Source organism: Melanerpes formicivorus, unplaced genomic scaffold (assembly GCF_026170545.1).
Source record: "Melanerpes formicivorus ecotype bairdi unplaced genomic scaffold, bMelFor1.0.p_v2 SCAF_47, whole genome shotgun sequence".
Taxonomy (NCBI): domain Eukaryota; kingdom Metazoa; phylum Chordata; class Aves; order Piciformes; family Picidae; genus Melanerpes; species Melanerpes formicivorus.
In genome coordinates, this window is record NW_027142399.1 from 5,346,132 (window position 1) to 5,368,363 (window position 22,232).

The 22,232-nt window shown below is 58.8% G+C and overlaps 1 protein-coding gene across 2 annotated transcripts; it reads left to right on the forward strand.

Annotated features, from left to right (window-relative positions):
* The first annotated feature begins 56 nt into the window (after positions 1-56).
* VPS26B (VPS26 retromer complex component B) lies at positions 57-21,599 on the forward strand. Of its 2 annotated transcripts, XM_068160069.1 has the most exons (7): positions 1,136-1,218; positions 5,183-5,262; positions 5,401-5,557; positions 12,517-12,681; positions 13,405-13,580; positions 15,402-15,544; positions 18,573-21,599. In XM_068160069.1, the coding sequence occupies exons 1-7, from the start codon at positions 1,151-1,153 to the stop codon at positions 18,717-18,719; spliced, it is 936 nt and encodes a 311-aa protein (XP_068016170.1). In that variant the 5' UTR covers positions 1,136-1,150; the 3' UTR covers positions 18,720-21,599. The 2 variants fall into 2 exon arrangements, with proteins under 2 accessions (XP_068016169.1, XP_068016170.1); XM_068160068.1 differs by lacking the exons at positions 1,136-1,218; positions 5,183-5,262 and adding an exon at positions 57-666.
* The last annotated feature ends 633 nt before the right edge of the window (positions 21,600-22,232 follow it).

A 22,232-nucleotide genomic window follows, 5' to 3' on the forward strand; every position in this document is an offset into this window, starting at 1 on the left:
GCGGCCCCGGTGTCCGGCCCGGCGGCGCATGCGCGGTGCGCGGCTCCGCGGCCCGGGACGGCGGCAGCGCTCGGCGCGGCGAGACGGGGAGGCAGCGCTCGCAGGGCTGCGGGGCCGCGCCCGCTCCGGGCTCCCTCCAGCGGCAGCCGGGCCGCAAGGGACCCGCCGCCGCCGCCGCCGTCGCTGCCTCCCCGGCCCCGGCGTCCCTGCCGCATTGCGGCCCCCCAACTCTCTCCCTACCGCCCTGGCCCTGCCCTGAGAGCCGGCCGCGGGGCCGCTGTCACCGCCGTGCTGTTGGCCGCCCCGCGCGGCAGCCCCGTCTCCGAGCGGGCCGAGGCTGATCCGCCGCCCGTCGCCGTCGGGCTCTGTCCGTGGTGCCTGCGGGCAGGCCGGGATCCGCCGATCTGCCAGCGGGGCCGCGGGGGCCCTGCTCTCCCGCTGCCATGAGTTTCTTCGGGTTCGGGCAGACCCCGGAGCTGGAGCTGGTGCTCAGCGACGCCGAGAGCCGGCGGCGTGTGGAGCACAAGACGGAGGAAGGCAAGAAGGAGAAATATTTCCTCTTCTACGACGGAGAGACCGTCTCCGGGCGGGTGGTGCTCACCCTCAAGAACCCCCACAGGCGGCTGGAGCACCAGGGCATCAAAGTGGAGTTCATCGGGCAGATCGGTGAGAGGGGCGCGGGGAGCCGGCCTGCTGCGGGGTCCCGGGGGTGGCCCGGGCTCGGGGGTGGCCCGGGCTCGGGGGTGGCGCGCCGGTGCGTGACGTCCCGGCCCGCCTGCCTCCCGTCCCGTCCCGTCCCGTCCCGGCTCGGGCGCGTTGCGCGGGGGCTGGCGGATCCCTCTCGGCCTCCCAGCGCCGGGGGCTCGCACGCAGGGCGCTGAGAACCGGGCAGCATCGCCGCGCCCGGCGGCGCGGAAGGCAGCGCTGCTGCTGCTGCTGCTGCTGCTGCCAAGTAGGTTACGCTCGCTCCCGAGCGGCACGGAGAACGCCCGGTAGCGTCCGAGCTGGCAGCCCCTCTGGGCAACCCTTTCAGGCTCCAGCCCTGGCAGGAGGAAGGGACCTCCAGCCTTTTTTTCTCTCGCCCTGTTTCTTGGCTTCTTCTCGGCCACCAATTTCAGCCCTGCAACACACAGGCTCGGAGGCAGGTGGGATGAAACTGGGCTCCCATCTTGCACCTGCAGGTCTGAGCCTGGATATTCCAGCAGCACCAGCTCCCAGGTGAGGCTCCCAAGCTGTCCATTCACAGCTCTGTGTGTTGCTGGCGTGCCTGTGGGTTCATAGAGTGGTTGGGGTTGGAAGGGACGTTAAAGATCCTCTAGTGCAGTTAGGGAAGCAGTGGCTCTGCTGAGGACGGTGGGGGTTGCCCCTGCCTCTCAAATCAGCAGCTGCACCTCCCCAGCCCCTGTCCCCCAACACAAAAGTTGGCTTTCTTGAGGCCTAGGGGCTCAGCTGGGCTGATTCCACCTTTTATTCTCCTCTGAGTGCCCACACATCTCTGAGTTGGGTCAGTTCAAGTTGTGTAGAACTTAGCACTGAATCAGAGAGCCATTAAGGTTTCATAGTATCACAGTATCAGTCAGGGTTGGAAGGCACCACAAGGATCAGCTAGTTCCAACCCCCCTGCCATGGGCAGGGACACCCCACACTAGATCAGCCTGGCCACAGCCTCAGCCAGCCTGGCCTTAAACACCCCCAGGGACAAGGCCTCGACCACCTCCCTGGACAACCCATTCCAGGGTTTCACCACTCTCATGGGGAAGAACCTCCTCCTCACATCTAGCCTGAATCTCCCCACCTCCAGCTTCATTCCATTCCCCCTAGTCCTATCACTACCTGAGATCCTGAGAAGTCCCTCCCCAGCTGGTTGGGAAAGTCCTCTGAGACTGAGTCCAACCCAACACCACCATGGCCATTAAACCATGTCTCAAAGTGCCATGGCCACAGCTTTCTGGAACACCTCCAGGGATGGGGACTCCATCACTTCCCTGGGCAGCCTCTTCCAGTACCTGACCACTCTTGCAGCAAAGAAATTGTTCATGATCCCCAACTTAAACCTCTCCTGGTGCAGCTTCAGGCCTTTTCCTCTTCTGTCATGAGTTATCTGGGAGAAGAGACCAACCCCAACCCCACTCCAGACCCCTTTCAGGTAGCTGTAGAGAGCAGAGAGGTTTTCTCATGTCCATCTCTGCATGCAGCCAATTGAGATTTAATGTTTCCTGCTTCTTAGAGGGAGGGTAGCTGCACACTCACTCCTCCACCTGAGAGATGTCCAACCCCTTCAGGATGTTCCCAGCGGTGTGGCTGAGCTCAGCACGTGAGATGCCTCACGTCTGGGAGTCCTCCGTGCTCAGGTTTCACCCTCAGAGTCGCTGCCTGAGCTGTGGGCCCCCAGCCCTTGCATTGCAAACCTTGTGCTGCAGGGAAGGGGTCTCCAGCTTTGTCCCACATGGCCCCCATGCTGCTCTGTAATGGCTTTGCTGGCCTGACTTGTGTGTGACTCTGCTTTTGGGTCGTAAGGGGAGGACAGCAGAGCCTGGGCACCATGGAGCAGAAGTGAGGCTGTTCTTGAGGAGCTAGCTTGTGACCTTCAGCTGTTTGGTTATGCTTGTCAGGGGAAATTAAGCACAAACCTTGCTTCCTGCTCCATTCTGTCTCCTCTCTGCTGCCTCACCTGCTTCTCAGACCCATCTTGGAAGACTTTTGTGCCATGCATGCTTAGAGCAACTGCTTTGAATTCACAGTGTTGCCCAAGCAGGGTGTGTTGGGAGCTGCTCTGGCCACACATTAGCCTCTCCTTTTGCCCATCAGAGATTTGTGGGTTGGAAAGGACCTTAAAGCTTATCCAGTTCTATTCCCCCTACCACAGTCAGGGCTATCTTCCACCAGCCCAGGTTGCTCAAGGCCTCATCCAGCCTGGCCTTGAACACCTCCAGAGAGGAGGCAGCCACAGCCTCCCTGGGCAACCTGTGCCAGAGTCTCCCCAGCCTCACTCTCAACAATTTCTTCCTATCTCCAGTCTCAATCTCCCCTTTTCCTAACTCAAAGCCATTGTTCCTCATCCTGGCACTCCCAGTCACAGAATCACAGAATCACCAAGGTTGGAAGAGACCTCAAAGATCATCAAGTCCAAGATGTCTCCCAACACTTCATGACAACTAAACCATGGCTCCAAGTGCCAAATCCAATCCCCTCTTGAACACCTCCAGGGAGAGGGCATCCACAATCTCCCTGGGCAACCTGTGCCAATGTCTCTCACCCTTCCTCTAAAGACTTCCCTCCCAGTGGCTGTTCCAGACTGGGGAGCTGAGTCCAGGCTGTGAGCCTGCAGGGCTCCCAGTGAGCACAGAACCATTAATGGTCAGGCTGCAGTCTGCCTGTGGTTGCTGTGTCCTGGGCAACTTCCCTTCTTCACCTGAAAAGCTGAAATCACAGCTTAGAGCTGACACTCCAGAGTGTGGGAACCATCAATCCTTCCTCCTCTGAAGGCTGCAGAGCTCCAACCTCTGCCCTTCCCAGGCAGCAGAGAACTCCAGCGCAGTGACATTTGCCTCCCCTTGCTTGCATGGTGTGGCAAGATGATCTATTGCTCTTTTTTTTCCTGTGGCACATGGCTCCTCCCTGGCACTTTCCTCTCAGTGGCCACAGATTGGGTGCAGAGTGGGGTTATTTCTGTCACCTGAAGGGCTGGATGGCCCTGGGCCGTGGTGTGTAAGCGAGGGGAGCTCTGCTGCCAGGGCTTCCATTAGAGAGATAAGGTGAGCAGAGGGGGGGGGTGAGGAGCAGCCATCACTTAAAAGCTGAAGCCTCATCTTGCATCTCAAGGAGCAGAGGACTGGGCCTTCCTCCCAGCTCTTGCTAAACCCTCTCAGAAGCCTCCTGTGCACGGTTTAGTGCTGACAGCGAGCTGGTGTGGAGGTGATTGCCTTATGACTTCAGAGTTTGTTGCCTCATCTGCCCAGATCAGATTGGCTAAGGCTGTGCCTCTGAGCAGGGCTGTGTGGGTGTCCTGTAGTCACACAGGGCTGGGAAGGGCAGGTTTCATGGATGGTTGTGTCTAACACTGAGCTGTTAAATGCAGACTGAGGAGTTTCAAGCTTCTGTTGCTTTGACTTGGGGGGGGGGAGAAAACTCTCTGGGAGCGCAGAGAGGATTGGTGCCGTGGAGGGAGGAAACCTGCAGTCATTTCCTGCTGATGCAAGGAGCTTGTGGGGAAAGCTGAAGCAACATGACCATGTTGGTTACCTGAGCTGGCTTGAAGAGTGCTTCCAGAGGTGAATGCTCTTCCCTCATGGTGTTCACGTGGCTGGGGAGGAGCTGGTGGAACAGCTGACTCAGCTGACACACCGGGCAGTCCCACGCTGAGCACTGACGCTGTGCAGAGTTAGAATCACTGAACTGGTTTGGTTGGAAAAGGCCTCAAAGATCACTGAGTCCAGCCTTCAACCCAACCCCACCATGGCCTCCAAACCCTGTCCCCAAGTGCCATGGCCACAGGTTTCTTGAGCACCTTCAGGCATGGGAACTCCACCACCTCCCTGGGCAGCCTGTGCCAATCCCTGACCGCTCTGGCAGCAAAGAAATTGTTCCTCATCTCCAGCCTAACCCTCCCCTGGCACAACTTCAGGCCATTTCCTCTCCTATCATCTGATTCTAGGGGGAAGAGACCAACCTCCACCTGGCTTCAGCCTCCTTTCTGGGAGCTGCAGAGAGCAATGAGGTCTCCACTCAGCCTCCTCTTCTCCACACTAAACACCCTCAGTTCCCTCAGCTGCTCCTCCCCAGCCCTCTTCTCCAGACCCTTCTCCAGCTTTGTTGTCCCTCTCTGGTCCTGCTCCAGCAAACACTGAGGGTCTCCACTGCTACTTTTTCCCTGGTGCCAGTCAAGACCACTGCAACTCTTTCTTGTCAAAGGATGAGCAGGAACAGGAAGAAGGTTCTTGGGCCCTTGTTTTAGTGCTCTCTACTTTCTGTTCCAGAGAGCACTGAGGCCTTTTCCTCTCCTTGCAGTGGCAGTCACAGAATGGTCCATGCCTGGAATTGTGTAGAAAGGCATTGGAAGGGGTTGCATGAGCTGCTGGCTCCTCTCCCCAGACAGCCTGACCATGACTGACATTGATGATGGGTGACCTGTGTCCACTCTGAGGCAAGCCCAGCTCATGATTTGTTGTAATTCCTGTTCCAGGCAGGAAAGACCTGGGCTGCACCTGGCTCCGATGGAGAGCAGTGACCAAGTGCAGTGTGCTGCAGCCACAGGCTCCCCTGGTAGGTTCTCAGAACAGTGGTGAAGGAAGCAGTGATCTGGACAAGAGAGTTGCTCATAGCTGTGAATCCTCCTGCCTTTCCTCACTGTGTCCTGTGGGACTGAGCATCACTGCTTACCCTGGGCTTCTGTCTTCCTAGAACTCTACTATGACCGAGGAAACCACCACGAGTTCGTGTCCCTGGTGAAGGACCTGGCCAGGCCTGGGGAGTTCACTCAGTCACAGACCTTTGACTTTGAGTTCACACACGTGGAGAAACCTTACGAGTCCTACACGGGGCAGAACGTGAAGCTAAGGTGAGTCCCCTGCCCGTGCTCACCCAGCCCTGGGCTCTCTGCAGTGTGCCAGTGCTCCAGTGTGGGGGTACTGCAGTGCAGTGTGCCAGTGCTGAGCCCCAGTGTGGGGGTACTGCAGTGCAGTGTGCCAGTGCTGAGCTCCAGCGTGGTGGTACTGCAGTGCAGTGTGCCAGTGCTGAGCCCCAGTGTGGGGGTACTGCAGTGCAGTGTGCCAGTGCTGAGCCCCAGCATGGTGGTACTGCAGTGCAGTGTGCCAGTGCTGAGCCCCAGCATGGTGGTACTGCAGTGCAGTGTGCCAGTGCTGAGCTCCATCCTGGTGGTACTGCAGTGCAGTGTGTCAGTGCTGAGCTCCATCATGGTGGTACTGCAGTGCAGTGTGCCAGTGCTGAGCCCCAGTGTGGTGGTACTGCAGTGCAGTGTGCCAGTGCTGAGCTCCATCCTGGTGGTACTGCAGTGCAGTGTGCCAGTGCTGAGCCCCAGTGTGGGGGTACTGCAGTGCAGTGTGTCAGTGCTGAGCTCCATCATGGTGGTACTGCAGTGCAGTGTGCCAGTGCTGAGCCCCAGTGTGGGGGTACTGCAGTGCAGTGTGCCAGTGCTCCAGTGTGGGGGTACTGCAGTGCAGTGTGCCAGTGCTGAGCTCCAGCATGGAGGTACTGCAGTGCAGTGTGCCAGTGCTGAGCTCCATCCTGGTGTTACTGCAGTGCAGTGTGCCAGTGCTGAGCTCCATCCTGGTGGTACTGCAGTGCAGTGTGCCAGTGCTGAGCTCCATCCTGGTGGTACTGCAGTGCAGTGTGCCAGTGCTGAGCTCCAGCATGGTGGTACTGCAGTGCAGTGTGCCAGTGCTGAGCCCCAGCATGGTGGTACTGCAGTGCAGTGTGCCAGTGCTGAGCCCCAGCATGGTGGTACTGCAGTGCAGTGTGCCAGTGCTGAGCTCCATCCTGGTGGTACTGCAGTGCAGTGTGCCAGTGCTGAGCCCCAGCATGGTGGTACTGCAGTGCAGTGTGCCAGTGCTGAGCTCCATCCTGGTGGTACTGCAGTGCTGTGTGCCAGTGCTGAGCTCCAATGTGGTGGTACTGCAGTGCAGTGTGCCAGTGCTGAGCTCCATCCTGGTGGTACTGCAGTGCAGTGTGCCAGTGCTGAGCCCCAGCATGGAGGTACTGCAGTGCAGTGTGCCAGTGCTGAGCCCCAGCATAGTGGTACTGCAGTGCAGTGTGCCAGTGCTGAGCCCCAGCATGGTGGTACTGCAGTGCAGTGTGCCAGTGCTGAGCTCCATCCTGGTGGTACTGCAGTGCAGTGTGCCAGTGCTGAGCTCCATCCTGGTGGTACTGCAGTGCAGTGTGCCAGTGCTGAGCTCCAGCATGGTGGTACTGCAGTGCAGTGTGCCAGTGCTGAGCTCCAGTGTGGTGGTACTGCAGTGCAGTGTGCCAGTGCTGAGCTCCAGTGTGGTGGTACTGCAGTGCAGTGTGCCAGTGCTGAGCTCCAGCATGGAGGTACTGCAGTGCAGTGTGCCAGTGCTGAGCCCCAGCATGGAGGTACTGCAGTGCAGTGTGCCAGTGCTGAGCCCCAGTGTGGTGGTACTGCAGTGCAGTGTGCCAGTGCTGAGCTCCATCCTGGTGGTACTGCAGTGCAGTGTGCCAGTGCTGAGCTCCATCCTGGTGGTACTGCAGTGCAGTGTGCCAGTGCTGAGCTCCATCCTGGTGGTACTGCAGTGCAGTGTGCCAGTGCTGAGCTCCAATGTGGTGGTACTGCAGTGCAGTGTGCCAGTGCTGAGCCCCAGTGTGGTGGTACTGCAGTGCAGTGTGCCAGTGCTGAGCCCCAGTGTGGTGGTACTGCAGTGCAGTGTGCCAGTGCTGAGCCCCAGTGTGGTGGTACTGCAGTGCAGTGTGCCAGTGCTGAGCTCAATCCTGGTGGTACTGCAGTGCAGTGTGCCAGTGCTGAGCTCCAGCGTGGTGGTACTGCAGTGCAGTGTGCCAGTGCTGAGCCCCAGTGTGGTGGTACTGCAGTGCAGTGTGCCAGTGCTGAGCCCCAGCATGGTGGTACTGCAGTGCAGTGTGCCAGTGCTGAGCTCCAGCATGGTGGTACTGCAGTGCAGTGTGCCAGTGCTGAGCCCCAGCATGGTGGTACTGCAGTGCAGTGTGCCAGTGCTGAGCTCCAGCATGGTGGTACTGCAGTGCAGTGTGCCAGTGCTGAGCTCCATCCTGGTGGTACTGCAGTGCAGTGTGCCAGTGCTGAGCTCCAATGTGGTGGTACTGCAGTGCAGTGTGCCAGTGCTCCAGTGTGGGGGTACTGCAGTGCAGTGTGCCTGTGCTGAGCTCCATCCTGGTGGTACTGCAGTGCAGTGTGCCAGTGCTGAGCCCCATCCTGGTGGTACTGCAGTGCAGTGTGCCAGTGCTGAGCCCCAGTGTGGTGGTACTGCAGTGCAGTGTGCCAGTGCTGAGCCCCAGTGTGGGGGTACTGCAGTGCAGTGTGCCAGTGCTGAGCCCCAGTGTGGGGGTACTGCAGTGCAGTGTGCCAGTGCTGAGCCCCATCCTGGTGGTACTGCAGTGCAGTGTGCCAGTGCTGAGCCCCATCCTGGTGGTACTGCAGTGCAGTGTGCCAGTGCTGAGCCCCATCCTGGTGGTACTGCAGTGCAGTGTGCCAGTGCTGAGCCCCAGCATGGTGGTACTGCAGTGCAGTGTGCCAGTGCTGAGCCCCAGTGTGGTGGTACTGCAGTGCAGTGTGCCAGTGCTGAGCCCCAGCATGGAGGTACTGCAGTGCAGTGTGCCAGTGCTCCAGTGTGGGGGTACTGCAGTGCAGTGTGCCAGTGCTGAGCTCCAGCATGGAGGTACTGCAGTGCAGTGTGCCAGTGCTGAGCTCCATCCTGGTGTTACTGCAGTGCAGTGTGCCAGTGCTGAGCTCCATCCTGGTGGTACTGCAGTGCAGTGTGCCAGTGCTGAGCTCCATCCTGGTGGTACTGCAGTGCAGTGTGCCAGTGCTGAGCTCCAGCATGGTGGTACTGCAGTGCAGTGTGCCAGTGCTGAGCTCCAGCATGGTGGTACTGCAGTGCAGTGTGCCAGTGCTGAGCTCCATCATGGTGTTACTGCAGTGCAGTGTGCCAGTGCTGAGCCCCAGTGTGGTGGTACTGCAGTGCAGTGTGCCAGTGCTGAGCTCCATCCTGGTGGTACTGCAGTGCAGTGTGCCAGTGCTGAGCCCCAGCATGGTGGTACTGCAGTGCAGTGTGCCAGTGCTGAGCCCCAGCATGGTGGTACTGCAGTGCAGTGTGCCAGTGCTGAGCTCCATCCTGGTGGTACTGCAGTGCAGTGTGCCAGTGCTGAGCCCCAGCATGGTGGTACTGCAGTGCAGTGTGCCAGTGCTGAGCTCCATCCTGGTGGTACTGCAGTGCTGTGTGCCAGTGCTGAGCTCCAATGTGGTGGTACTGCAGTGCAGTGTGCCAGTGCTGAGCTCCATCCTGGTGGTACTGCAGTGCAGTGTGCCAGTGCTGAGCTCCAATGTGGTGGTACTGCAGTGCAGTGTGCCAGTGCTGAGCTCCATCCTGGTGGTACTGCAGTGCAGTGTGCCAGTGCTGAGCCCCAGCAAGGTGGTACTGCAGTGCAGTGTGCCAGTGCTGAGCTCCATCCTGGTGGTACTGCAGTGCAGTGTGCCAGTGCTGAGCCCCAGCATGGAGGTACTGCAGTGCAGTGTGCCAGTGCTGAGCCCCAGCATGGTGGTACTGCAGTGCAGTGTGCCAGTGCTGAGCTCCAGTGTGGTGGTACTGCAGTGCAGTGTGCCAGTGCTGTGCTCCATCGTGCTGTTACTGCAGTGCAGTGTGCCAGTGCTGAGCTCCAGCATGGTGGTACTGCAGTGCAGTGTGCCAGTGCTGAGCTCCAGTGTGGTGGTACTGCAGTGCAGTGTGCCAGTGCTGAGCCCCAGCATGGTGGTACTGCAGTGCAGTGTGCCAGTGCTGAGCTCCATCCTGGTGGTACTGCAGTGCAGTGTGCCAGTGCTGAGCTCCATCATGGTGTTACTGCAGTGCAGTGTGCCAGTGCTGAGCTCCAGTGTGGTGGTACTGCAGTGCAGTGTGCCAGTGCTGAGCTCCATCCTGGTGGTACTGCAGTGCAGTGTGCCAGTGCTGAGCCCCAGCATGGTGGTACTGCAGTGCAGTGTGCCAGTGCTGAGCTCCAGTGTGGTGGTACTGCAGTGCAGTGTGCCAGTGCTGAGCCCCATCCTGGTGGTACTGCAGTGCAGTGTGCCAGTGCTGAGCCCCAGCATGGTGGTACTGCAGTGCAGTGTGCCAGTGCTGAGCTCCAGTGTGGTGGTACTGCAGTGCAGTGTGCCAGTGCTGAGCTCCAGTGTGGTGGTACTGCAGTGCAGTGTGCCAGTGCTGAGCTCCATCCTGGTGGTACTGCAGTGCAGTGTGCCAGTGTTGAGCTCCATCATTGTGGTACTGCAGTGCAGTGTGCCAGTGCTGAGCTCCAGTGTGGTGGTACTGCAGTGCAGTGTGCCAGTGCTGAGCTCCAGTGTGGTGGTACTGCAGTGCAGTGTGCCAGTGCTGAGCTCCAGTGTGGTGGTACTGCAGTGCAGTGTGCCAGTGCTGAGCTCCAGCATGGTGGTACTGCAGTGCAGTGTGCCAGTGCTGAGCTTCATCATTGTGGTACTGCAGTGTCCTGGTCATCCTTGCATGCTTATGGGATTGTTGGGGTTGGAAAAGGCCTCTGAGATCATCCAGACCAACACCAACCCAACCCCACCATGGCCACCAAACCCTGTCCCCAAGTGCCATGGCCATGAGTGTCTTGAGCACCTCCAGGCATGGCGACTCCACCACCTCCCTGGGCAGCCTGTGCCAGTCTCTGACCACTCTCACAGGAAAGAAATTGTTCCTCATCTCCAACCTAAGCCTCCCCTGGCACAATTTCAGGCCATTTCCTGTCCTCCTATTCCCTGATACTAGGCAAACGAGACCAACCCCCAGCTCACTGCAATCTCCTTGCCGGGAGCTGCAGAGAGCAATGAGGTCTCCCCTCAGCCTCCTCCACACTGAACACCCCCAGCTCCCTCAGCTGCTTCTCCCCAGCCCTGTTCTCCAGAGCCTTCCCCAACATTGTTGCCCTTCTCTTGGAACTCCAAATGGAGTTTGGTGAGCTGAGCTGTCAGAGTCTTGTCTTTGAAGGTTCTTACTTTCACAAGCAACCATCAGGTTTTGTGGAGCTTGCTTTACCCCATCAAAGTGGCAAGAGAAACCAGCCCCTGCTGAATCAGCCAAACCCTTTATGTGGTTGTGTGTGTCCAGTTCTGGGCTCCTCAGGTTAGGAAAGATGTTGACTTGCTGGAAGGTGTCCAGAGAAGGGCAACAAAGCTGGGGAGGGGTCTGGAGCACAGCCCTGTGAGGAGAGGCTGAGGGAGCTGGGGTTGCTTAGCCTGGAGAAGAGGAGGCTCAGGGGAGACCTTCTTGCTCTCTGCAACTGCCTGAAGGGAGGTTGGAGCCAGGTGGGGGTTGGTCTCTCCTCCCAGGCAAGCAGCACCAGAACAAGAGGACACAGTCTCAAGCTGTGCCAGGGAAGGTTTAGACTGGATGTGAGGAGAAAGTTCTTCCCAGCAAGTGGAATTGGCCATTGGGATGTGCTTCCCAGGGAGGTGGTGGAGTCCCCATCCCTGGAGGTGTTTAGGAAGAGCCTGGATGAGGCACTTGGTGCCATGGTTTAGTTGATCAGATGGTGCTGGGTGATAGGTTGGACTTGATGATCTCAAACATCTTTTCCAACCTGGTTAATTCTATTCCTATTCTATTCCTATTCTATTCCTACCCTACCCTACCCTCCCCTACCCTACCCTACCCTACCCTACCCTACCCTACCCTACCCTATTCCTGTTCTATCCTATTCCTGTTCTATCCTATTCCTGTTCTATTCTATTCCTGTTCTACTCTACTCTATTCTATTCTAATTTCTGTGGGAATTCACAACCCAAAAGGAGTTGTTTGCTTTAGTCTCCAGCAGGGAGGTGTTTGAGGCTTTGTAATCAGCCTTGACACCAGTAATCGTGCTCTGGATGCAAGGAGATGCCCAGCTTGGCTCTTGCTCCCCTGTTGGAGGCTCTGTTTCACATCTAGGTGCTGCAGCTGACTTGAAGTGCAGTCAGTGGCCTGGGAAGGGGGGTGGGGGGTGGAGGGTGCTGAGAGCTGCAGCAAGAGGTGTGTCTGTGAGGCTGAGCTAATGGCCTGCAGAAGGGCAGTGGTTTGAACATGTGCAGGCTGCTACTCAGAGCTCCAAAATGGTGCTGAGGTATCTCAGGCTTACAAGTGCTTGAGAGCTCAGGGAAGTCTCAGTCTGCTTTTCCCTTTGAAAATGCCCCTCTGACTTTGCCAGCATGGGGGATTGGCTGCTCCTGCAGCTGTGCTACCAGTCTCATAGAATCACAGGGTGGTAGGGGTTGGAAGGGACCTGCAGAGATCACCCAGTCCAACCCCTACCCTGCAGAGCAGGATCACCCAGGGCAGATCACACAGGAACATGTCCAGGCAGGTTTTGAAGCCCTCCTGAGAAGGAAACTCCACAGCCTCTCTGGGCAGCCTGCTCCAGGCCCCCAGCAGCCTCACACCCAAGAAGTTTTCTCTTGTGTGGAGTTGGAACTTCCTGGGATTGAGTTTATGTCCATTACCCCTCATCCTATCACTGGGTATCACTGAGGGGAGCCTGGCTCCGTCCTCCTGACAGCCACCCTTCAGAGATCTGTAGACATGGACAAGGTTCCTTCCCAGCCCTCTCTTCTGGAGGCTAAAGAGCCCCTGGGCTCTCAGCCTTTCCTCCTGAGCTCCAGGCCCTTCATCATCCATTGGTAGTCCTGCGTTGCACTCTCTCCAGGAGTTGCCTGGAGCAGTGAGAGGGCTTGGGCAGCCCAGTGCCATCCTCTCAGCCCCTTGTCCCTCCCTGCTCAGTGCCAGCTGGTGCCTGTGCAGCCCTGAGAGAGGCCTCTCCTTGCAGGTACTTCCTGCGAGCGACGGTCAGCCGCCGCCTGAACGATGTGGTGAAGGAGATGGACATCGTCGTGCACACCCTGAGCACCTACCCTGAGCTCAACTCCTCCATTAAGATGGAGGTGGGGATTGAGGACTGCCTGCACATCGAGTTTGAGTACAACAAGTCCAAGTAAGTGCCTCAAGAGCAGCCAGTGGCTGTGGGGAGTCATCCACTACAGGGGCCAGCTTGGTTTGGAAGCCTGCCTGCGGCCCTCCAGGGGGTTCCTGCTTGCTGTGCTCCAGCAAGGCTGGCAGACAGGTCAGATCCTGGCTGAGGATCTGGGAGTTCCTCTCCTTGCCCCTTTGATGTGCTCTCTGGCCCAAAGAGTGGGAAGCAACTGTGGGAGGCTGTTGCACTAACTACACATTCCCTCTACCCTCAGCTATTGCCAGGGGTCTTCACAGTAGAACATTTGCTCTTTCCAAGACAGCACAGCTCAAGGCTGACCTTAATTCAGGTTCAGAAGCTGGGAAGAACTCTTTTGGAATGCTTTTAATGCTGATGCTAGCAAACCTCTCCCTGCAGTCTAACATCTGGGTTAGTTTTAATTGACCTAAAAAAGAAGGGGGTTTGGAGGCTTTGCTGTCTCAGGGGTTTCTTGCAGATAACTCAGCCTGGAGTTCTGGTTTCATCTTGATCCTGCTGCCTGCCCCTGTTGATTTCCAGAAGGCCAGAGGATGACAGAGGAGGTGCTGTTTTCCAGCAGCCTTGCTGGAGGTGGTTGCCACCTGCAATTTCCAGCTGAGGCTGCAGATGAAAGCCAAGTGCCTGAAAAAGAGAAGAAACACAAGTCTCGAGTGGTGGGCTGCTGGGCAGGGTTTGATTGTGCTGCTTGCTTCTTCTCCTTGCTAGGTATCACTTGAAAGATGTGATTGTTGGGAAGATCTACTTCCTGCTGGTGAGGATCAAGATCAAGCACATGGAGATAGACATCATCAAGAGAGAAACAACGGGGACTGGGCCCAACGTCTACCATGAGAATGACACAATAGCTAAATATGAGATCATGGATGGGGCACCTGTGAGAGGTGAGGAGGCAGAGGAACCCTTCAGAGTTCCTCTTCTGATGTCTTTTGGGGGTGGGAATATGAGCCCTGCAGCATCTTCAGCCTGATTCTTGAGCATCTCTCCTGTGAGAGAGGGCTGAGAGACCTGGGGGTGTTTAGTCTGGAGGAGAGAAGGCTGAGAGGGGATCTTGTTAACTATAAGTGTCTGAGAGGTGGGTGTTAAGAAGCAGGGGCCAGGCTCTTTTCAGTGCTGTCCTGTCATAGGACAAGGGGCAAGGGACAAAACTGGAACCCAGGAAGTTCCACCTCAGCATGAGGAAAAACAGCTTTGATGTGAGGGTGCTGAAGCCCTGGAGCAGGCTGCCCAGAGAGGTTGTGGAGTCTTCTCTGGAGGCTTTCAAGCCCCATCTGGGGATGTTCCTGTATGACCTGCCCTAAGTGACCCTGCTCTGGCAGGGAGGGGGTTGGACTGGATGATCTTCAGAGGTCCCTTCCAAGCCCTCCCATTCTGTGCCTGTGATCTGTGTGCTCAGGAGCAGCACAGAGCAGTTTCTCTTAAGTGATGAAATGCAGTCCCCTTCTCTGCTCTGCTGAGGGGGGATCGAGGCAGAAGGAGTTGCAGTGATTTAATTCCTTTGATGAAGCAGTGGCAGAACCAGGAATAGATCTAAATTCCCAGTTGGCATGGGCCACCAGCTGGCATTGCTGCAACTTGGAGCAGAAAGATGATGTTCTAGCTCTCTGCCAATCCCCTGTGCCACTTGTTTTGCAGCTCTGCTGCCCAGCAGAGTCACCTGCCAGAGAAAATGTCACCTTACTTGGGTTTTTTTCTTCCCCTGCAGTGCTGTCTTGATGCAGGTCACAAATGAGTCCTGTGCTGATAGGTGATGGGTGAGACACTGGAACAGGTTGCCCAGGGTGGTTGTGGATGCCCCCTCCCTGGAGGTGTTCAAGGCCAGGCTGGATGAGGCCTTGAGCAACCTGGGCTGATAGAAAGCTGTTGGAACTGGATAATCTTCAAGGTCTTTCCTAGCCTAAACCATTCTATGAATCTATGAGTAAGAGGAGATGGAACAGCTGTCAGCAAGAGCAGGATCATAGAATCAATAAGGTTGGAAAAGGCCTCAGAGATCATCAAGTCCAACCTGTCACCCAACACCTCCTGCCTAACTAAACCATAGTTCCAAGTGCCACATCCAAGCCTTTCTTGAACACCTCCAGGGATGGGGACTCCACCACCTCCCTGGGCAGCACATCCCAATGGCCAATTCCTCTTGCTGGGAAGAACTTCCTCCTCACCTCCAGCCTGAACCTCCCTTGGCACAGCTTGAGGCTGTGTCCTCTTGTTCTGGTGCTGGGTGCCTGGGAGAAGAGCCCAACCCCCACCTAGCTACAACCTCCCTTCAGGGAGTTGCAGAGAGCAAGAAGGTCTCCCCTGAGCCTCCTCTTCTGCAGGCTAAGCAACCCCAGCTCCCTCAGCCTCTCCTCCCAGGGCTGTGCTCCAGACCCCTCCCCAGCCTCCTTGCCCTTCTCTGGACACCTTCAAGTCTCTCAATGTCCTTCTTAAACTGAGGGGCCCAGAACTGGGCCCAGGACTCAAGGGGTGGCCTAAGCAGTGCTGAGCACAGGGCAGAACGACTTCCCTGCTCCTGCTGGCCACACTATTGCTGCTGCAGGCCAGGATGCCCTTGGCCTTCTTGCCCCCCTGGGTCTGGACCCTGCCTGCTGAGGTCTTCCTCCTACTCCGCTCGTGGAAACGCTCACAACGTTTGTGGCCCAGTGAGATTGTTGCTGCTGCTCTCCTGGTTTGTGCCTGTGCTGATGTTCCTCTGCACCTTGCAGGGGAGTCCATTCCCATCAGGCTCTTTCTGGCTGGCTATGAGCTGACTCCAACGATGAGGGACATCAATAAGAAGTTCTCGGTGCGTTATTACCTCAACCTGGTGCTGATCGATGAGGAAGAGAGACGCTACTTTAAACAGCAGGTGAGAGGCAGCTGCTTCTTCTTGGGATCTCCTGGGAAGCTGGGCTTCCTCTGGGGGGAGAGTCGTGTTTCTGACTGGCTCTAAGGATGAAACAGATTATAGAGTGGGCAGAGGTGATCTGCTCCATGCAGGTCAGATGCAGGCGGTGCTGGGGCTGTGTGTGGAGCTGCCCGCCTGAGGCTTCCTTTTTGCTCTGCTGCCCAGGGGTGGAGCTTCTGTGCTCCACAGATTGCTTCAGGTGGGAAGGGACCCTCAAAGGTCATCTTGTCCAACTCCCCCTGGCAGGCAGCAGGGACACCTCCAACTAGATCAGACTGCTCAGGGCCAAGCCAAGTGATCTTGGATGTCTTCAGGGAGGGGGCCTCAACCACAGTATCAGTTCCAGTGGTGGTAGCCAACAGCAAGAGGGCAGAGCTGCCTCTGTGGGAGGGTCCAGAGGGTTGCCTCTGTGTGGTGGGTTGAAATTACTCCCCCCTCCCACATAAAAATTGCCAGACCAGCTGAAATGGAAGCAAATGAAGCTCTGTTTACAAGCAAAACTACAACCTGGAAGTATGAAATGCAAGGAATACCTACAAGATACACCATGTTTACATATATTGATAAGCAACACAAGAACCTCCCCCTGGACAGAGCCAGGGGCTCCCAATAGCTGCCCCAGCCCAGGCAAGGGAAAAGAGAGAGAGGAGAGAGCTGGGGAGAGGTCTGGAGCACAACCCTGTGAGGAGAGGCTGTGGGAGCTGGGGTTGCTTAGCCTGGAGAAGAGGAGGCTCAGGGGAGACCTTCTTGCTCTCTCCAACTGCCTGAAGGGAGGTTGGAGCCAGGTGGGGGTTGGGCTCTTCTCCCAGGCAAGCAGCAGCAGAACAAGAGGACACAGTCTCAAGCTGTGCCAGGGGAGGTTTAGACTGGATGTTAGGAAGAAGTTCTTCATAGAAAGAGAGACTGGCCTTTGGGATGTGCTGCCCAGGGAGGTGGTGGAGTCCCCATCCCTGGAGTGGTTTAGGAAGAGCCTGGATGAGGCACTTGGTGCCATGGTTTAGTTGATTCGAGGTTGGACTTGGTGATCTCTGAGGTCTTTTCCAACCTGGTTAATTCTATCCCACTTTTGCAAGAGCCTAAACCTGCTCCAGATCCCATGGATCTACCCAGAATTTGGGCTCTACCCCGGTGTGCAGGCAGGCTGCGCTGCAGGGCCTCTGCTGGCCACCGCGAGTGGCCTGACGTGCAGGGCTGCAGGTGGAAGCGGGCTGCAGGGGGAAGTGGGCGGCAGGTGGAACTGGGGTGCAGGCGGACACGGGCTGCAGGCGGATGTGGGCTGCAGGTGGAAGCAGGCTGCAGGCGGATGTGGGCTGCAGGTGGAAGCGGGCGGCAGGTGGAAGTGGGCGGCAGGCGGAAGTGGGCGGTAGGTGGAACTGGGGTGCAGGCGCACGCGGGCTGCAGGCAGAACTGGGCTGCAGGCGGATGCGGGCTGCAGGTGGAACTGGGCTGCAGGTGGAACTGGGCTGCAGGTGGAAGCGGGCTGCAGGTGGAACTGGGCTGCAGGTGGAACTGGGCTGCAGGTGGAAGCGGGCTGCAGGTGGATGCGGGCTGCAGGTGGATGCGGGCTGCAGGTGGAACTGGGCTGCAGGTGGAAGCGGGCTGCAGGCGGAAGTGGGCGGCAGGGGGAAGTGGGCGGCAGGTGGAACTGGGCTGCAGGCGGATGCGGGCTGCAGGCGGATGCGGGCTGCAGGCGGAAGTGGGCTGCAGGGGGAAGTGGGCGGCAGGGGGAAGTGGGCAGCAGGTGGAACTGGGCTGCAGGCGGATGCGGGCTGCAGGCGGATGCGGGCTGCAGGCGGAAGTGGGCTGCAGGGGGAAGTGGGCGGCAGGGGGAAGTGGGCAGCAGGTGGAACTGGGCTGCAGGCGGATGCGGGCTGCAGGTGGAACTGGGCCGCAGGTAGAACTGGGCCGCAGGTGGAAGCGGGCTGCAGGCGGACGCGGGCTGCAGGTGGAACTGGGCTGCAGGTGGAAGCGGGTTGCAGGTGGAAGCAGGCTGCAGGTGGATGCGGGCTGCAGGTGGATGCGGGCTGCAGGTGGAACTGGGCTGCAGGCGGAAGCGGGCTGCAGGTGGAACTGGGCTGCAGGCGGAAGCGGGCTGCAGGCGGAAGCGGGCTGCAGGTGGAAGCGGGCTGCAGGTGGAAGCGGGCTGCAGGCGGAAGCGGGCTGCAGGTGGAATCGGGCTGCAGGCGGAAGCGGGCGGCAGGCGGACGCGGGCGGCAGGTGGAAGCGGGCTGCAGGTGGAACTGGGCTGCAGGCGGACGCGGGCTGCAGGTGGAACTGGGCTGCAGGTGGAAGCGGGCTGCAGATGGAACTGGGCTGCAGGTGGAACTGGGCTGCAGGCGGAACTGGGCTGCAGGTGGAACTGGGCTGCAGGCGGAAGCGGGCTGCAGGTGGAACTGGGCTGCAGATGGACGTGGGCTGCAGGTGGAACTGGGCTGCAGGTGGAATCGGGCTGCAGGTGGAACTGGGCTGCAGATGGACGTGGGCTGCAGGTGGAACTGGGCTGCAGGTGGAAGCGGGCGGCAGGCGGATGCGGGCGGCAGGTGGAAGCGGGCTGCAGGTGGAACTGGGCTGCAGGCGGACGCGGGCTGCAGGTGGAACTGGGCTGCAGGTGGAACTGGGCTGCAGGCGGAACTGGGCTGCAGGTGGAACTGGGCTGCAGGCGGAAGCGGGCTGCAGGTTGACACGGGCTGCAGGTGGAAGTGGGCTGCATGTGGAAGCGGGCAGCAGATGGACACGGGCTGCAGGCGGACGCGAGCTGCAGGTGGACGCAGGCTGCAGGCGGACGCGGGCGGCAGGTGGACCCGGGCTGCAGGTGGACCCAGGCTGTAGGTGGACCCGGGCTGCAGGTGGAACCTGCCAGCCTGGGCCGAGTTGGCCAGGCTCCTGCCCTGGCAGCTTGCCACAGCCTCGGCGGCTGGGGGGGGGGGGCCGGGAGGAGGCCTCCCCAGCCCTGACGAGCGCCCCCCCGCGCCCGGCCGTGTCGCTACAGGAGGTGGTGCTCTGGAGGAAAGGAGACATCGTGAGGAAGAGCATGTCCCACCAAGCAGCCATCGCCGCGCAGCGCTTCGAGGGGACGTCCTCGCACCCCGAGGCCAAGACCCCCAGCCAGCCCCCAGAGAACAACGGCCGGCAGTGAGGGGCCACGCAGAGGAAGGCTGCTGGGGAGCCGGTGGGGGACAGCAGCGAGGAGGAAGAGAGAAGAGGAAAGAAGAGAAGAAAAACAAACACAGACCCCCCACACTTCAGAGACTTGGTGACAATAAATATCCGTTTTTGACTTAATTCCTTTCTTCAGAGGACTGGCAGGGTGGGAAGGGGCCGGGAGGGCCGGGGCCGGCTGCCCAGCTGCAGGCTCCTTGGCGCTTCCCGAGCCACCCACCTGCCTCTGGGCTGGGGGCTGGAGGCTGTGGAGCTGCCTGATCTCCTCCTTGCCCCGGGAGCCTTTCAGCCTGGCGTTGGGGAGGGAGAGAGCAAGTGAAGGCCAAATCTGCTGCTTCTTTGCCAGCGCTGGGGAGGCTGCTTGGGGGCTCTCTAGGATGGAGACTTCGGGGTTTTCTCCTTGCCTCTCTGAGAGCGGCACAGTGGTGGCTGGAAGGTAGAGCAGGCAGGCAGGCTGAGGTGTGGCCTGCTTGAAGTGGCTCAGTGTTAGCCCCTGGCTGCCTGCCCTTCCTCCTCATGCTGCTGTTGGATTCCTTGTCACAAGCAGTTAGGTAGCAGAGCTGGCTCAGCCCCGGGACCGCCGGGCAGCCGTGGAGTGCTGCGGGCAGCAGGCATGGTTGTGCCCTTGGCTGTGCAGCTCCTGCCTGCCCTGCTGTGGCTGCATGTGAGTGGAGGAGGAGGTGGCACAGGTAGGGCAGAGCAGTGAAGGTCCCAGCGCTGCTGGGTGGGCAAGGAACAGGGGCAGGAAGGCTCCTGACCAAGAGCAGTGCCTTCCTCGTCTTGTCCTGGCAGCTGCCTGAGCGCCCCTGAGGTCCAGACTCTGGCTGCAGCACTCCTGCAGGTGCCAGCTGCTGCTGCAGAGCAGGGGCAGACCAGCAGGGAGATGTCTGGAGGAGGGTCTGGGGAGGTGAGAAGCGACAGGGAGGCTGCTCTGGGAGCGGGCTTACGCCGCACACGCTGCCCCGCTCCTGTCTGCGCCCCTGTGACAGAGCAGGCTTTGGAGTGGGGACAGACAGCAGCACAGAAGCTCCTGTGTGGTGGGGGGTGTGACACTTGTGCCCCTGGGGTGAGGGTCAGCAGGGACAGAGGGGGGATGCAGTTGGTCTAAGAAGCTCATGGCCTTGTGTGTGCTGCTAGATGAAGGCAAGAGGCAGCGGGAAGGACGGCAGAGCGCTCTGGCTGCAGAGACACGTTCCTGAGGCCTGAGCCGAGGTCACCACTGAGAGCTGAGGGTATGCCTTGAGCTGAGGACCTGACCAGCAGGTGGTTGTTTTCCCTTCTAAAATAAGCTGCTTTTAGTCTTCAGCTAAGTAGAATGATGAGAGCATTGCCAGACAGGAGTCACTCCTCCATGAAAAGGTAGATGTGGCTTTTGCAGACCAGGCTGACCCAGTCTGGGGAACATCCATCCTGTGTAGATGTCCTTCAGGGAGGCAGGTGGTCAGTCCCCCTGCCAGGTGGAGAGCCAAGCCTGCACTGAGTGCTGGGATATGAGCTCTGTCCAAGTGGGATTGCTCTGGATGGTCCCTGGGAGGTCGTGGCTCGCTGGGGTTTCTGCCCAGCTTCCTTTGGACTGTGGAATGAATGTCCTCTGCCTCTGTCCTACAGCTGAATGTAGAACCCTTGTCTTGCAGCTGGGAAATGGAAGTATCCTCTGCTTTGTGCTGGTGGAGGGAGTGGGGCCTGGGTGGGGAAGGGAAGCTTTTTCTGTACTAAGACAGCTACTGTATTTCAGTGATAAATGTGTGTTTCTGCTTGCCAAAGTCAGTTATCTTTTACTCACCATGTGTAAGGCTGTGGTTGTTAGTAGAGCTGGCCAGTCTCTGTCGTAGAGGACACTAATGATCTCATCTCTTGCTGACTGCTTGTGTCACCCCGTGTTTCTGCTCTCTGGCAGTGCAGCTGTGGCTCCTCCTTGCCTGAGGAGTCGGTGCCGTGGGCTGCAGCCCTGTCTGCCTCAGGCTGAAGCCAAAGCTTGCCCTGGGACAGCTACCTTGTTAGGCCAGGGCGAGGGCTGGTGGCCTGCTGCAGGGCTCAGGTGGCAAAGGAATGTGGATGTTGCTTTTGACACTCACTCAACTCTCCCTCTGCCCAGGGGGAGCCACCTGTGCTGTGGCAGCACACAATCCTCCTCTGGGAGCCTCTGGGGCCAGCAGGCATCCAGCACGATGTCGACTCACCCCGTGACACGTAGCTAAGCTGAGCACAGCAGCAGCCCTAAACCCCCCCCTAGCCTTCCCTCACCTCCCATCCCACCTACAGGCTGCTCCCCTGGACTGGAGGCCATGTGGTGTTGAAGAAACCCTATGGATGAAGATGTCTTTGCATTCCAGGAGTGTTTGCTCTAGTGGCCCAACAGGAGCAGTCCTGGCTGTAAGCAAAACTGGCAAGGCAGTGTAAGGAGATCATTCAACTCCTGGAGGGGTTAGCTGCAAAAGGTGCATGAGCCTGGGGTGGGGTTGGGTTTGCTCTCCCCTGTATCATAGAATCAGTCAGGGTTGGAAGGGACCACAAGGCTCAGCCAGTCCCAACCCCCCTGCCATGGGCAGGGACACCCCACACTAGATCAGCCTGGCCACAGCCTCAGCCAGCCTGGCTGCAAACACCTCCAGGGCTGGGGCCTCAACCACCTCCCTGCACAACCCATTCCAGGGCTTCACCACTCTCATGGGGAAGAACTTCCTCCTCCCCTCCAGCCTCAATCTCCCCACCTCCAGCTTCATTCCATTCCCCCTAGTCCTAGCACTGCCTGAGATCCTGAGCAGTCCCTCCCCAGCCTTCCTGTAGGCCCCCTTCAGGTCCTGGAAGGCCACAATTAGGTCACCTCATTTGTGCCCTCTCCTGTGTGCCCTCCTGTGTGCCCTCCTCTCCGTTGTGCTCTCCTCTCCCGTGTGCTCTCCTCTCCTGTGTGCCCTCCTCTCCTCTCCTGTGTGCCCTCCTCTCCTGTGTGCTCTCCTCTCCTCTGTACCCTCCTCTCCTCTCCTGTGTGCTCTCCTCTCCTGTGTGCTCTCCTCTCCTGTGTGCTCTCCTCTCCTGTGTGCTCGCCTCTCCTGTGTGCTCTCCTCTCCTGTGTGCTCTCCTCTCCTGTGTGCTCTCCTCTCCTCTGTGCCCTCCTCTCCTCTCCTGTGTGCTCTCCTCTCCTGTGTGCTCTCCTCTCCTGTGTGCTCTCCTCTCCTGTGTGCTCTCCTCTCCTGTGTGCTCTCCTCTCCTGTGTGCTCTCCTCTCCTCTGTGCCCTCCTCTCCTCTCCTGTGTGCTCTCCTCTCCTGTGTGCTCTCCTCTCCTGTGTGCTCTCCTCTCCTCTGTGCCCTCCTCTCCTGTGTGCTCTCCTCTCCTCTGTGCCCTCCTCTCCTGTGTGCTCTCCTCTCCTCTGTGCCCTCCTCTCCTCTCCTGTGTGCCCTCCTCTCCTGTGTGCCCTCCTCTCCTCTCCTGTGTGCTCTCCTCTCCTCTGTGCCCTCCTCTCCTGTGTGCCCTCCTCTCCTCTCCTGTGTG

Coding starts and splice junctions, on each gene's coding strand:
- VPS26B (XM_068160068.1), top strand. CDS start 444: ATGAGTTTCTTCGGGTTCGGGCAGACCCCGGAGCTGGAGCTGGTGCTC. Junction 667..5,400: donor GGAGTTCATCGGGCAGATCG/GTGAGAGGGGCG, acceptor CTGTCTTCCTAG/AACTCTACTATGACCGAGGA. Junction 13,581..15,401: donor GGATGGGGCACCTGTGAGAG/GTGAGGAGGCAG, acceptor TGCACCTTGCAG/GGGAGTCCATTCCCATCAGG.